Source organism: Carcharhinus amblyrhynchos, chromosome 26, assembly GCF_965287045.1.
Source record: "Carcharhinus amblyrhynchos chromosome 26, sCarAmb.v2.hapA, whole genome shotgun sequence".
Classification (NCBI taxonomy): Eukaryota; Metazoa; Chordata; class Chondrichthyes; order Carcharhiniformes; family Carcharhinidae; genus Carcharhinus; species Carcharhinus amblyrhynchos.
In genome coordinates this window covers 19,724,300-19,740,067 of record NC_137349.1, presented here as the reverse complement: position 1 = coordinate 19,740,067, position 15,768 = coordinate 19,724,300, and the positions used below count along the sequence as shown (strand labels likewise).

General features: G+C 40.8%; 1 protein-coding gene across 1 annotated transcript; it reads right to left on the bottom strand.

Moving 5' to 3' along the window:
• Positions 1-9,000: 9,000 nt before the first annotated feature.
• oaz1a (ornithine decarboxylase antizyme 1a) lies at positions 9,001-15,704 on the bottom strand. Its single transcript, XM_080212628.1, is given in 6 exon segments — positions 9,001-9,404; positions 12,825-12,910; positions 13,331-13,503; positions 14,154-14,240; positions 14,242-14,299; positions 15,401-15,704. Coding segments are annotated over 6 exon segments (645 nt in total). The 5' UTR covers positions 15,511-15,704; the 3' UTR covers positions 9,001-9,273.
• Positions 15,705-15,768: the final 64 nt, after the last annotated feature.

Here is a 15,768-nt window from a genome sequence, read left to right as displayed (position 1 = left end):
GCTAATTTCGACAGTCAAGGAATTTGAGAGGCACAGACAGCACACCCATAGAATGAAAAGTCAAAGAGGCTAAATGTTGCCAGCACCTCAGAGAGGAGGGGTCTGGTAGTACATTCAACAGCCCAGAGGCTAGTTACACCTAACAGCCCACGATAGTTTCCATCCAACAGCCAGGTTGGCCAAAACCTTCCAAGGGGCCTGTTCCATCTAACAATTAAAGCCACAGCAGATCACAGATATTCTCTACAAGATGCTGTTTTGTATTTCTGCTGAACCAACAATAGATGGTTTTTCAGACCTGATCAAACAAGTTGTATTGTGTGGTAACTATGAGCTGGATTTGGCTTGTAGAGTTAAAAAATTGAATGTGTTTGGGAGAAGAAGTGTCTCATTGAGTTCAGAGAATGTGGGTATAGTTTGGACAGAGAGGCAATCTCAGAGAAACTGTGTATTTAATTATTCATATATTTAAGTGTCGTAGTGTATTATGGTCTTTCTTGGCATGTATTTTTCTTCTTTTCTTTTACTTTAATAAATACTCTTTATTAATTGTTTATGTAAGGACTGGTCTGTTTTCTCACTGGGTCCCACATTAATCCAAGCAAATGTACACCACAATGAACTAATATTTCAATTTGGGAGACTCTTGCATAAAACATCAGCAGGGTTAGTAACATAGCAAATTCACTGACGCACAAAGGTGATGTGTCACCTGCATTTCACATAATGGGTATGGTTCATTAGCATCACAATTTCCAGATTCATTTTTAAGGGTTATTCAATTTATTCTCTACTTGACGGCTAAAAATATCTGTCTCCAGTTCTAATTTGAAACATGTTATTTTTTTCATTAATAACTTGCTTTACAAATGACTCTACCTTGTTTTGTGCTGGTGCATAGCCTGTTCCTTCTACTTTTACTGTTACCTGAATTTTAGTTTTTTTTCTTAATTCCAAGTGGCTTCAGGTGAGAGAAGAGTTTTTTGTACTGGCACTATAAAATTCATTAGTCAATGGCATTTTGCTGGAAATTTGAAGTGTCAGGATGAAATTGTGGCATTATCATGCTTTGAATTTAATCTGCACAACTGAAAGAGTAATGATGGTCATGTAATGAAAGCGGTTGAAACCCAGAAGAGTTGGAATTTCACATAAGATGCACACGGACTCCAACAAATGAATGACAACATGTTATGTTTGATCATGAAAGCTGGGATAACATGGTGGCCCAGCGGTTAGCACTGCTGCCTCACAGCACCAGAATCCTGAGTTCAAATTTAGCTTTGGATGACTGTGTGGAGTTTGCAGGTTCTCCCCGTATCTGTGTGGGTTTCCTCCAGGTGCACCAGTTTCCTCCCATATGCCCGGGTTAAGTAGATTAACCATGCTAAATTTCCCCTTATTGTCAGGGGGACTAGAGGGTAAATACATAAGGGCCTGGATGGGATTGTTGTCGGTACAGGCTCGATGGGCCGAATGGCCTCTGTCTCTATTGTAGGGAATTGGTTGTGTCCTTAGGATCTGTCTAGGATATATCATTCTTGCTTCAATCTAATCCATGGCAAATTGCATTTCAGTAGTTTGTGCCTTAACCCAATTTTTACTTTTCCCTTAAACAGTTCTTGCCTCATGAGAACAAGCCCTGTGAGCTGATCCTCTCCTTCTTGAGAGGTATGGACATGGTGAGTTGGAAGCACCTGTTCCCCTTGGTTGAGGAGTCAATCACAAGGGGGTATAGTTTTAGGGTGAGTGACAGGAAATTCAGAGAGGACTTGAGTAAAAAGGATTTCATTTAGAGGGTGGGGGAATCTGGATATGCACGGGCTAGGAAGGCAATGGAGGCTGCAAACCATAAAACTCTTAAACATTTGTGGACGAGCACTTGAGATACAATAACATTCAAGGATATGAGACAAGTTCAGGAAACTGGGATTAGTGCTCCTTTAGCGGTAGATAGCACCGCTACCTCTCACAGCACCAGGGACCCGGCATAGGTCACTGCCTGTGTAGAGTTTGCACATTCTCTCCGTGTCTGCATGGGCTTCTGTCTGCTCCAGTTTCCTCCCACAGTCCAAAAGGCGTGCCTCAAAATATCTGAACAGGCAACAGAGTGTGGCAACTAGGGGGTTTTCACAATAACTTCATTGTAGCGTTATTGTAAGCCTAGTTGTGACTAATAAATAAACTTCCTTTTTATATTGTCTGTGCAATTGCCCGAAGGGCCTTTTTGCCGTATGACGCTATGATGCTCTTTTACAATTGTCATTTTCTGCTGAACTCTGCTGTGCAACAAGTTGAGCAAGAATGAAAGCGTGCAGGACCAATCCTTCAATAAGGAGATCTGTTGTTGCTTGTTTCTGCAAGTCAAAATGACATTGGATCTCCCCAGTCTGGTCATAGATACTTAGCAATACAGCTGCTGGCCAAAACAATACTGTCTGCTATCATATGTACTGCTCCAACACAACGGTTTTCAGTCTTTGTATGAGTGCCAGAGGGGTCACGGTGACACGGTGATTAGCACTGCTGCCTCACAGCACCAGAGACCCGGCCTTGGGTGACTGTCTGTGTGGAGTTTGCACATTCTCCCTGTGTCACATGGGTTTCCTCTAGGTGCTCCAGTTTCTTTCTACACTCCAAAGATGTGCAAGTTAGGTTGATTAGCCATTCTAAATTGCCCCTTAGTGTCCCGAGTCATGTAGGTTAGAGGAATTAACCATAGTAAATTGCTCCTCAGTGTCCCTGATGTGTAGGTTAGGGGAGTATGTAAGGTAAATACATGGGGTTACAGGGATAGAGAATGGATGGGAGGTTCTGTCAGAGAGTTGGTGCAGACTCGATGGGCAGAATGGCCTCCTTCTGCGCTGTAGGGATTCTATGACTCTGTATGACACCTCAAGGGAGCATAGTTAATATATCTTCTAAAACACAGAGTGAGATTCTGTGCCCTCCCCTCAGCAATTCTCTTGGTGGTGGCACACCGTTCGCTGGCAGGGAACTCTTGTTCCGCCACTATCAATGGGAATTCCTATTGCAGCCAACACCATGCTGTCAGGAAACCCACAGCAGAGACCACCCTGTCAGCAAGACCAAAGAATCCCGCTAGTGTGAACGGCTGAAGAATTCCAGCACAGCGTAATCTACACTCATGAAAACTTTAAAAATATATACAACAGACCATCAAAAATTAGACTATCTGGTGCAAAACTGTACAGGTGACAAGTTGACATCTTCCAATTCTGTTCCATCCTGAACAAACACAGAGGAATAAAAGACATCAGAATATGTCACAGTATATTAGACCAAAAAAGCAGCTTTGAAATAATCCCTTCTATAAAACTCTCTTTGAATACATACCTGTTTGGATCAATCTGCAAGACGAGTAATTGTCAGATATATTCAGGCTATAGATTTAGGCCTCTTTGCGTAACTGCAGATAAGAAACAAAGGAGGAAAATCAAGTTCATTCAGGTTGACTTTTACTTCCAAGGCATCTACTGACCAATCGAAATAGAACTAAGAAGATGTGAATCTTGGAATTGTTTTCCTGTAAAGCCTCCCATCTTCCAACTCATGTAAACTTGAGTCATCCAAAACTTTGAAGCTCATTCCTATCATCCAAGCCCCCATTCGCCCATTCTTCATCCGCCTCACATTGGCTCATGGTTCAGCAACACCTTGATTTTTAAATTCTAAGTATTGTTATGAAATCCTTGCATACCTTTGTAACCTCCTACAACCTCAGAATCTTTGTGTTCCTCCTATTCTGGACCATTGTAGGTCCTCAGTTTTAATCAAAACACCATTGGTTCTCTAACCACTGGAATTCCCTCCCTGACACATCTCTACCTCTATTTCCTCCTTTAAGACAGCCTTGAAACTCGTCATATCCTAGAATCGATGGCTCAGTGTCAGATTTAATTTGATAGCACCTCTGTGAAGGGCCCTGGGGCCAATCTTGTAGTGTTGCCAACCCTCCAGGATGGGCCTGGAGTCTCCAGGAATTAAGGATCAATCACTAGGACACTACAGTCTGCAACCCTGGAGAAAAATCATAGACACATTGAAAAATATTTTGTTTCCATTTTCTTTGGACATTTCTGTTTACCAGATATAAAAATATTGAAAATGGATTTAAAAAAGGCTGTTTTGGTTGTCAGTCAAGCATCATCCAGTTAAGTAATGAGTCTTTTTGCTTTCCAATTAAGAAGGCAATGCCTCACAGGGATGGATGTGTTGACCGAGTAATGGCTGGAGCATGGGGCAAGTCCTAAAATGAAACCTCCAGGAATTAATTTAATCACAGTCAGCAACCCTATGTTAAAGACATTACATAAATGTAAGTTGTTACTGCAAATTGTTACTGGGTGGCACAATGGCTAGCACTGCTGCCTTACAGCGCAAGGGACCTGGGTCCAATTCTGGCCTTGGGCAACTGTCTGTGTGGAGTTTGCACATTGTCTGTGTGGGTTTTCTCCGGGTGCTCCATTTTCCTCCCACAGTCCAAAGATGTGCAGATTAGGTGAATTGGCCTTGCTAAATTACCCCTTCACGTCCCAAGATACGTAGGTTGGTGTTAGGGCGGGATGAGCCTGTGTAAGATACCCTGTTGGAGTGTCAGTTGAGACTCGATGGGCCAAATGGCTTCTTTCTGCACTGTACGATTCTAAACTGCTGGATACAGCATGTTATTTCTGAGCGCTCAATAAGAGCCCTGTTCAAGGCAGGCCCAAAACATTATTGGAGTATTGAGAGAGTGCTGCACTCTAGGCTAGGAGGTGCCTCCTTATCGACAGGTCAACATCCTATTCCACTAAATGTTAATAATCCATAACCCCTCTTTCCATGGGAAGGCTGAAAATAATGTTTTTAAGACAATGGCTAGATTTACTAGAACACAAATAAAACACAAAGGGCAAAAATGCAATAGAAAAAAAACTAAAATTAGAATGTGTCAGAGAGACCGTTTGGCTATTTTATGTTAGGAGCCTTACTAATTTTAAGCTGCATTTCTATTATGAAAACATCTCCTGCTGGTCAGAAAATGAAGAAGATTGTGAGCTTGTACTTTTCCCCTTTTTTGTAAATTTGCAGATTCATTTTGCTTCCAAACACAATTGTTTCAGTTCCGCAAGAAATAAAAGATCAGTAATCCCACAGGCAGCCTCAAACAGGTCCTTGAGGAATTCCAAGTAACACGTAGAGAGTGAGAAGTGAAACCATAGACCTCCCATAAGTGCTCCCAAACCACTTCCTCCAGGCAGTAATTTGACACTGGGCTCTGCATGCCTGATATTAATGCTCCAACAAGTACTCCATGTCGACACCTAAAATAATTTTCAGGGGTTAAAAGCACAGCCACTGGAAATCCAAAAATAGTTTTAATAGATAGTGATTACGTCTCACAAATTTGATTGTTCTAAAGGAGTTATTCAACTTCCAGGAGGTATGATCTACTTGGGTTTTCAGAAAATGTTCAGTTTCATTAGAACTGTTCGACACAATATTAACGACACATTAAATAATGTCAATGGAAGCAGAAAGTTGACAAATTAAATGAAAGCTGTGGTAGATGGGGGCGCTTGGACAGTTAGAAGGGAAGCAAACAGGGAAGTTCCAGTCAGCTGGGTAATTCAGTAGCAAAGCTTGAGAAAGGCAGGGAGATGTCATTCTGACTTTCAATCAAGCAGTTTCAGAGCTGCGGCAAGGACAAAAAAATCAGGGTGGAAATTCAAACATGGATTTGCAAAGAGGAGCATAAATTTGGAAGGCAACATCTTGTTGACGGGCTGGGAAGAGAGGGGATGGGGCACTAGCTTGCAAGTACTGATTGTGTTTATTACAATTTTTAATGACGGGGTGGTGGGGGGAATACCTGACGAAATGGGATTCTTTACAAGGTCAGCTAGTATGGGGCCCAGGAAGGTAAATTAAATGCTTATACGATTAGTGTGAATGGGATCACAACATAACAGGAAAACATTTTGTCACAAAGCATACTGGGTGAGGGTGGAAGAGAAACATTGGCACCAATTGCTACAAAAGTTTTTTTTAAATCCAGAACACTGTTGCAACTTGGTGTGACATCTCATACGATAAAAACAAAATACTCATGTGCTCCTTGTTGACAAAAACAACTGCACCATTTCATTGGATCAGTGACATCAATAATTTGGCATCCTTAGGGAAAGTGCTTTCCTTTTTGAGGTAGGAATTGATGGTGTAAGAAGGCTACATTTTTGACAATTTATTTGGTTTCTCAAAACACCTTTCCATGAGACAGCATATTTCTATACTGCTTCTAGAGCAATAATGGGCAACCTAGGCTGGTGAATGAGCTGATCCATCTCAATGGGTTGCAAGATTGAAAACTGGCTTGCTCACTAACCATCACCCTGAGAATATGATTAAAGTGCTCATTTATAGAACTGTCGGCTTCAAATAGTTAAAAAAAATTACACTTTGCAAGCACAGCTCTCAATGTTGTGTGCAATCAGAATGCACTTCATTTGCCCTTGCTTTATGTGTTTATCTTGTCTGGTGGGAAAAAATTCAGCAGACAGAAATTAACAGACCATGGCAGCACTGCACAGGGACAAGTCAACAAAACATCTCGTGGGCTGCACTCAGAACCAAAATGGGATGCATGTGGCCCACAGATTGCCCACCACTGTTCTACACCATAACTTATTCCCTGATATTAATAATGATGAATACATATGCAATTCAAATCCTTCTACTGAACTCTAGCCAAACCTACTCCTGGGTAACCATTAAGTCTAATTTGTGCAAACTTTCATTTTAATTCTTGCTAAAGCCACTCCAATGTATTTACTTTATAGACAAATCTCACAAATCTGCCCAATTTTACCCAATAACTCAGCCCATTTTCCAGATACAAAGTTAAGTTTTCACTTAAAGTTGCAGTTGTGCTCCTGAAAATTGCCACTGAAGTGAAATATTAAATATTTTAAGGGTATCACATTTGCCCAATAAAACCAATTGGGGTTTATATCTCCTTCAAAGTTGAAATACAGTGGGAAACATTAAAATGAAATTCACAATGTTAAACAATACAAACTCCATTAACAGACCAAGGTTTAAGCAAGACAATGCAAAATGGGATAATTGCAAACAGGGACATACTTAAACACCCAGTTAGCTTCTATGATGTAACACATTCAGTGCAATGAGTGCAGATATTGGAAGCCTGTTTCCATGGTTGAGTATATACACCTCCAATCAGAACAGATTCATGATCTGATTGATGTATATACTCAGTCATGTATTCTGAAATAAATGAACAAATATACATACTGCATGCACAATTTTAAAAAATGGGAATTGTAGAGGATTAAGGTGTGGTGTTAAATGTGCTAATTTTAGCTTTGGAAGTGATAATTGAAGGTGTACTTGAGGATGTGGATCAAATGCTAAATGTGTACAAAATTTAAATCTGGATTAAAAGTATTAGATACATAACACTAGCTCAAGTTACCCAGCTGCAAAACAAGAGATAATTGGTCACTACAGAATTAGCCCAACATCAGCTTTAAGCACATTTGTCTGTAACAATGCATGAAATCACATTGTGTGTTATTATCTCTATACAGCTATCAGATTCTGGCACGCTCCCTATGGATGCGCCAGGCCAGGTGTATGTTCTTCAGCATGATAGTGACCTGCTCAACATTAATGGTGCACAGGTTGGTGCTCTCAAAGAGCCCCACCAGCCTCCTGCAGGGGCATGACACCCAAGCTCTGGAACTGTTAAGTCAGTCTTGAAATTCTGGGCAATCTCCCACACCAGGCACTGGAAAGGCAGTTTGTAAATCAAAAGCTCAGTGGTAGCGCCATATCTCCCACAGGGCTACATTGCCAAGGCAGTAACAGTGAAGCTTCTTCACACCTCCAGTTGCCAGGGCGCTCTTGCGAGCAGCCTTGGAGCCAGCTGCTTGCAGGGGGCTTTGCCCCCCAGTGGACTTGCGGGCTGTTTGTTTGTTCCTGGCCATTTCCCTTCACTCTGTCTTGCCACGATTTAGCAGGCAAGGCATCAAAGCTGAACTGTATTTTTTAATTCTCAGTTCTGATTTCATTTCAGAGGCTTGACCAAATGACTGAGGGACAAGAAAAAAATGATTGCTAATGGATGCTGCTCAGATTGGAACTGACATATCCACCAGGGTTGATTCACTTTTCCATCCTGCATCAATTTGAACATAAGCACCATTAATCTGTAGACTTTTAGGACAGATGAAATTACTTGGTGATCTTGAGAGCAAAGAGTGTTGCCACTGTGCAGATTAGGTTAAATGAAATTTGCTCCAAAATTAATTTGGCTAATCTACCTGGAAATAACTCATTTTAAAATGACTGAACTATTTTGTTGCTTACTAAATTATTTGACACAGAAAACCAAAAATGAGCCCAATTTGAAATCAGTGCAATCTTAATCAGCAATGTGGGCAGTTGTGGCCACACCCAGTTAAGATACATTTAATCTTGAAACAACACAAGGTAGTATAGAGTGCAGCTTTTACATGACCCATTCCACCAGAATGTTATTTAAAGAAACACTGGGGGAAATAACCCACCCAACAATTGTAATTCAAATTGAGAGTTGAGAAATAAAGTTACAATAGATCATCCCACTTAGATGGAGGTAGAAGTTTGATATTGTAACTGGACTAGTAATCCAGAGACTCTGGGTAATGCTCAGGGGAACTGGGTTCAAATTCCACCATAGCAGATGGCACAATTTGAAATTTAAAAATCTGGAATTACAAGTCTATTGATGACCATGAAACCATTGTTGATATGCCATTCTTACCTAGCCTGACATGATTCAGCTCAAAGGCAATTAGAGATGGGCAATAAATGCTGACCGAATAATTTAAAAAATATTCCTCACTATTTAACCTTGGTTTCAACAATTCCCTTGTGGGCTGAGGCAATGGTGAATAGTCAACACATTTTTATTCACTCCAAGCTAAGCACATCAACAGTAAAAATAAATTTTATTCACGATTAATGCAACATGTCAACCAAAACTAAAAAAGTATGCAGTTAATTTCATGGTGAGCAATTTATTTGTTATAATCATAACATGCAAACATGAGATACAGTACAAGTGAAATTATCTAACCAACCACCACTGAACCTGAAGATTCTCCTGAGGCTGCAATGCCAGATAAGACAAAATTTCACCGATATACCATCACAGATGAGACAAAACAAGAAACCCAAAACAAAGAGCAAGATAAAAGCACACATTTATTCTTCATCAGATGAGTCTCTTTCGAATGTATACACCATGAAGAAAGCGTCTGGTCGTTTTGGGACGAGGGGATGTCCAGGTCTCACAATCTCAAAGCCAAGAAAGCTAAATGTGCGAAGCAGTGAAGCTGAAATTTAAAAAGACAACTTAACATTTCATGTAAGTGGTAATTTGTCCAGCTTAACTGGTGTATAGACAAGAGGAGCAAATGCCTCTTGTAGTTGTAAGGAAAATGGAAGACACTAATTGAGGATCAAAGTGACAGTTGCGTACAGTTTAAAAAAAGGCAATTCGTTATTTGTCAACAATGAATCCCACTACCTCAGAATCACTGAACCCACATATCTTTGAAGTGTGGAAGGAAACCGAAGCACCCGAAGGAAACCCACGGATAGGGAAACTGGAATTTTCAGTCACCCAAGGCCAGAATTGAACCCAGGTCCTTGGCACAGTGACGCTGCAATGCTAACCACTGTGACAGTGTTCAGATAAAAATGAAACAGAAAAATTCAACACACCCCAAAAATATATTTAAAGTTTAATATTTCAACTTTGACTTCAATCCCACATGCACGACCCAATCTTTTTGTTTCCTGTGAAATTATAACAGATTCATGAATGCTTAGATACTAAGAGTTAAGGGATATGGGAATAGTGCAGGAAGGTGAGTTTAGGTAGAAAACCACCCTGGATCATACTGAATGGCAGAAGATGATCAAAGGGTCTTGTCCTGTTCCTAATGAAGTTCATATAAACCAAATAATCCAGGCCAATGTCTTTGGTTGAGTAGTTACATTATCATAAGTGTCAGAAGCAAAAGCTGCTAGCTCTGCAAAGTTTAAAAATGTTGAAGAAAGTGAGTAACAAATGAACCATTTTACACGTCAAATGCATTAAACATTCACAGCTTAGTTAACCTTTAGTCAATGCAACTATAAAAGTTTAAAATGGGACAAACACAAACTAAGTTGGCTGAGTCTTAACATGTTGTGGCTTTGTAGGGCCTATTTCTTTAATGAAGGGATTTCTAGGCAATGTAAAAGTGTATTGCCTCCACTCAAGCTATTTGTTCCAAGTGCAATGTAGGAAAAGGTGACAAAATTAAAACTATGAAAAACCATCAGATTTAGGGCCAATCACAGTTTTATCATGCCCCAACATGGGATACAAAGTCTGTTGTTGGTTATAAAAGTGTTTCAGCTGAGTGATTTCCTTTGAAGAACCAGTCTGTGACCTTGAATTTTATTCTTGGCATTAGCCTTGTGACTCTGCACCAACTCAGTTTGAATGGTTATCTTGAGTGATTAAAACCAGGCAAAATACAAGGTGCAGTCATACCAGGGCATGTTCCAATACAAATTCCAAACTGGATTGCTAAGCTGAATTTGTTGCTGATCTGCCTGTACATATCAGAAATCTATTAATGGCTCTATAACTTGCCTGGACCAACCTACGTAGGAAAATAGGCAGGAGTTTCAAGTGCAAGTTGGTTAGCACCATTGCCTCACAGCAGAGACCTGGGTTCAATTCCAGCCTCAGGTCACTGTGTGGAGTTTGCACATTCTCCCCGTATCTGCATGGGTTTCCTCGCACAGTCCAAAGATGTGCAGGTTAGGCTGATTGGTCATGCTAAATTGACCCTAGTGTCAGGGATTAGCAGGGTAAATATGTGGGGTTACAGAAATAGGACCTGGGTGGAATTGTGTCAATGCAGACTCGATGGGCCAAATGGCCTCCCTTCTGCACTGTAGTGATTCTATGATTCTAAGTTACATTCTGTTTGTTGTATTTAAAACTGTCCCAAACCTTACTGTGCAGATCCAATGGAAGTCTGCCTTTCAGATGCATATAACTGACTATTTTTGAAGTTAGTGCCAAGACAAATACAATTAAGCATAGGATTCATGCAGATCAAGATTTTAAGTTATACAATCTAATCGTACCAATCAAAATCTGTATGCTGGAATATACAATGTATTCAACTTCAAACTTTAGAATTGCAGAATTTCTTAAACTGGTTAGATTACAAATTTATGCATTCCAACGATCACATTCCACTGCGTATCAAACAGCTATGCAAAGATTCCCTATTTTCACACTCGTGAGCAACACTACAGAAGCAGCCACTCGTTTCAGTTTTAATACTTGTCAATTAACCAGAGCATCTGTAAAACTGCCGAGGACATTGGACATTGCAATTGGTTACAACTGCTTCCTTAACAATGTACACCAAAGAATTTTTCATTTGGTAGATAATATTTAACTACGGTCACATCCAGATTTTACAATAAGAAAAAAGTACTGCATGACTTGGGGACGGTGCACAGATCCATAGAAAACACCATACTACACTGCTTTGGCTCACCATTGCAACTGCAATGTTATTTCTATCCTGTTGAACCAAATGCACTTTATGAAATAGTGAGCATGGACTGTCAAGACTGTGTGGCAGCAGATTTCAATTCTTAACTTCAGGAGCTTTCCCTTGGACTGAAATTAAGATTAATCAGTGCAAGATCGTAATCAAGTAGGAACTTCAAATCAATTTTAGGTCTGGTGACAGCTAGAAATGTCACCAACCCTCAGATTGCACTTCATTCAGCCAGTTTCAGTTCAATAATTAAGATGCTTTGTCATCTCATTGAAATTTTGGATGAAGGGAATTTGTTCCCAATAGGATCTTAGCTGCTCAGTGACACCTAACTGGGGCAGCACAGTGACAAGCACTGCTGCATCACAATGCCAGGGACCTAGGTTCAATTCCTGGCTTGGGTGACCATGTGGAGTTTGCATATCTTCCTGTGTCTGCATGAATTTCCTCCAGGTGATTTGGTTTCTCCCACAGTCCGAAAGAGGTATGGTTAGGTGCACTGGCCATGCCAAATTCTCCTTCTGTATACCTAAACAGGTGCCAGAGTGCGGCAACTACAGCATTTTAACGGTAACTTCATTGCAATGTCAATGTAAGCCTATTTGCCACAATAGTGAATAAACTTTAAATTTACTTATTTTCATGATTACCAGAATTAAATGCAATTTGACAAATATAATTGCAGAGTTAATGGTTTCCTTCGGTTAGTACTTTAACCCTTGGCAAAATCTTCAAAAACAAATCAGGAGTTGTGAGCCACATGCACATGGACCAAAATAATAACAAACCAAACACTGGAAAAATTCTGAGATCAATGGGCCTTTACATGGGCTTTAGACTGGTTTACAGGTCAGCACAACATCAAAGGCCAAAGGGCCTGTACTGCACTGTAATGTTCTATGTTCTAATGAAGCTAGTACAGATACAGAGCCAACACTCCAATGCACGTTATGGGAACATTGTCAGAGGCAAGGATGACGAAACATGAAACTGATGTGTTTGTATTTCTAGGTTAGAGAATAACAACATGATAATACTGTTATATCAGATTGATTAAATATTCAGGTGTTTACTGCGGGACAATGGCAGTTAGAAATATAGACAGCTACATAAAAAACACGTCAAGGGCCACAGACATTCTCAACATTACAGAATAGTAACATTGCACTCGCTCACCTCGATCATCCCTGTTCTTGTGGAAGCAAATGAAAACATGCTCGGCTTGAAGATGTTCTTCTGCAAATTCAAGCAGGATGGTAAAACTGAAAAAGAATCGGGTTAGAATGTTAAGTTCAGTGCTGAATTTATTCTTGAACAAGTTTACAAACAGTTAAACAGGAAAGGTGCTAATAACGTTATAATCTAGCAAAGTATCCACTGATCTTCTCCAGTCAGGACTTCAAGATTGAAAGTAACATTTTATTTTCAAAACACAAGTTTCATTGAGAATTGTGGCGAAACCACCAAGCTAATACAAACAGGCTAACTTAATGCATTAGTTGATTTTCAGCTCCAAGGATTGATCACAGGCACATCAGTCACGTTATAAAAGAGGTCAAAATGCAAGGATTTAAGAGCCATTTTATTCAACAATGTTTAACTATAAAAATTTGACTGAGCAAAAAAAATTAGAAAAACTTCATACATGATGTGATATACAAATCTCACACTCCAGCACATACCTTTCTTTGCTTCCCTCGGGCAAGGCCCCACCTGGGAGTTCAATGTACAGATTGTTGTTGTTGAGTACTACTCGCCAGTGAACAATTCTTGCATCAGTAAGCTTGGACTGGAAGTGGAGAATTTTAGTCCTGCTGTTTGCACTCAAATCTTCTGTTACACTCAGCCGATTATCCTGGGAAGGAGACAAATCAAATATTTTAGTGCTCTTTTAAGTGTTTCCAAGCATCCATCCTTTGAAATTCCAAAGGTGTAAAGTGTGTGAAAGCAGTTTTTGCACAAGCACTATTGCTGTTGTCATCCAATCAACCTGCAGTTCAGGAATCTGTCATGTTAACAGTGCCAGCTTCCAAAGTTTGTCTCCTTTCTCTAAAATTATATCTGGTCTATGCCAGGTGCTAGCTTCTGTAGCTTCGGTTGCCCACTAAACCAATTTCCCAGGTTTTATATTTTATTATCTATTAATAATGCTATGTCAAACTACATCGTATACTCTACCTCAAACTATTTGAAACAATCTATTTTCTTCTACACTGAACAAAGTACATCATCTTTACTCATTTACCCAACTGGTCTATTGTCCTGCATTTCTCCTTAACTCTGCATTATGTATAAACAAGGAAGATTACAGGACAAATAAACTTACACATTAAGTCACTCAAACGAGGAGCATTCTCATCTGAGCTCAATCCCAATCACATCAACCCCAAAAAACATTTATTCTCTGCTTACTACCATCTAGTCACCTAGCCATGTAATTACATGCCGTGGAAAATAATTCCAACAGTTTAGTTTTAAAATTTGACTTGATAGCTCAATACTCACTGAATACAGTAAGCTGGCTGCAAGATTGTGATCCCTTTGACCATTCCCTCGCCCACCTGGGATCTTCAAGGGTGGGTGAGGGACATCAGGAACACCACAGAGGCCCCGGACCAGGGTTACTACAGCAATTGGTTGACAGCCTGGGACTGAAACAAAAATGGTATGTTAAATGTCATTTCACCCTGCCTGGATTCAGAGAGAAAAATAAGAATTCCCCTGTACACAACTGTTCACATCAATATCAATTCAACTCAAACCAGGCATCAGGTTAACTTTCCTTTTCTGCTTCCTTTACTAATCACAGTTGCTGTTTTTGCCCCCTGTAGAGGGAAAGAGGGGCATTTAAGATTCAGCAGAGCATGAAGCAGCTCAATTCAAAGGGGCAACTATGATACAAACCTGCTCAATTTTCTGCTCTATTAAAGTGAACAGAAGGGTGCACAATATCATCTGAGATCAATCACCATAAATTATAATTAATTTGCCCCCATCAGGTCTTTGCTTTCCAGCCTTCATTTTACCCAGGAAAAGAAATAGGAAACGCACTTTCTCCCTTTCATTTCCACCCCCCCACCCGAATGCCATCACTGGTGAGGGAGAGGTGGCTGTGGAAGGTGTAGCTATGGGGAGGAGGGGGTGAGCCAGCCTTGCTCGCCTCCAGTGATCTTTCAGAACAAGAGGCGTTGTGAATGCACAAAAGACTTCCTGTTGCATTCCCAGCCTCCAACCATCGGAGGCACCACCCGTCAATTCGGCAGACACGCACTCCAGCCTGGGGGGAGGGGGGGGAATTTCCCAAGCCTCTTATTTATCTGCCCACAGCCCCGACACCAGAGAGAAAAAAAAATCAAGCCTGGGGCCCGGTTTTCCCATTTAAGACGGACGCCATTTTATGAACCTAGACTCTTCCCCATTAAATTTGGGGTCGGCCACTAAACCCAGCCAAATGATTAAAAATAAAAATATTTAATCGAGATTGTTGGTTTATATGGGTGGAGGAGGGTGATTTTAACTTATTTGTGGAGAGATAACACCACAGACACAGTACCCCTCCGCAGCCGAATACAGTCGTCGACGGTAAATAGATGGTTTTAACACCAACCCTCCGTTATTGTAAGCGAATATTCCACTTATTGTACATTCGGCCAGTGTTAAGAAAGGCCTAGCGAGGAAAGATAGTTTTTTTTAAAGGAGACAATTGACTCGCGGTTCTCTTTTATTATCCGAAACGGAGAAAAATGCCCTACCTTCCGGTACTAGTATTACTACTAAACGTCATGGATGGCATTTTGTTTCCTTCTTTCTCTCTAGCAAAACAGTGACTATTCAAAATGCGCTGGAGGGAGATCTTGACCATCCGGCCTTAGAAGGGGGAAGGGGGAGCGGGGGGTTTTCCTCCACGGGGACACACAAGCTGAAAACGCTCCGCCAGTGCCGGACACGCTGGTCTGAAATATAAAAAGAGAGAGACACAGAGAGGGAGGAGGAGGAAGCCGCGAGCGCCGCTACCCCACACGTAGCTTCTGGCAGCAGCACCGACTGTGACGCAGCAGCTGCCCAGGCGGGGCTATTTATAGACTTGGGGAGGGGGGCCGCGGCGCCTCATGGGAGAAGG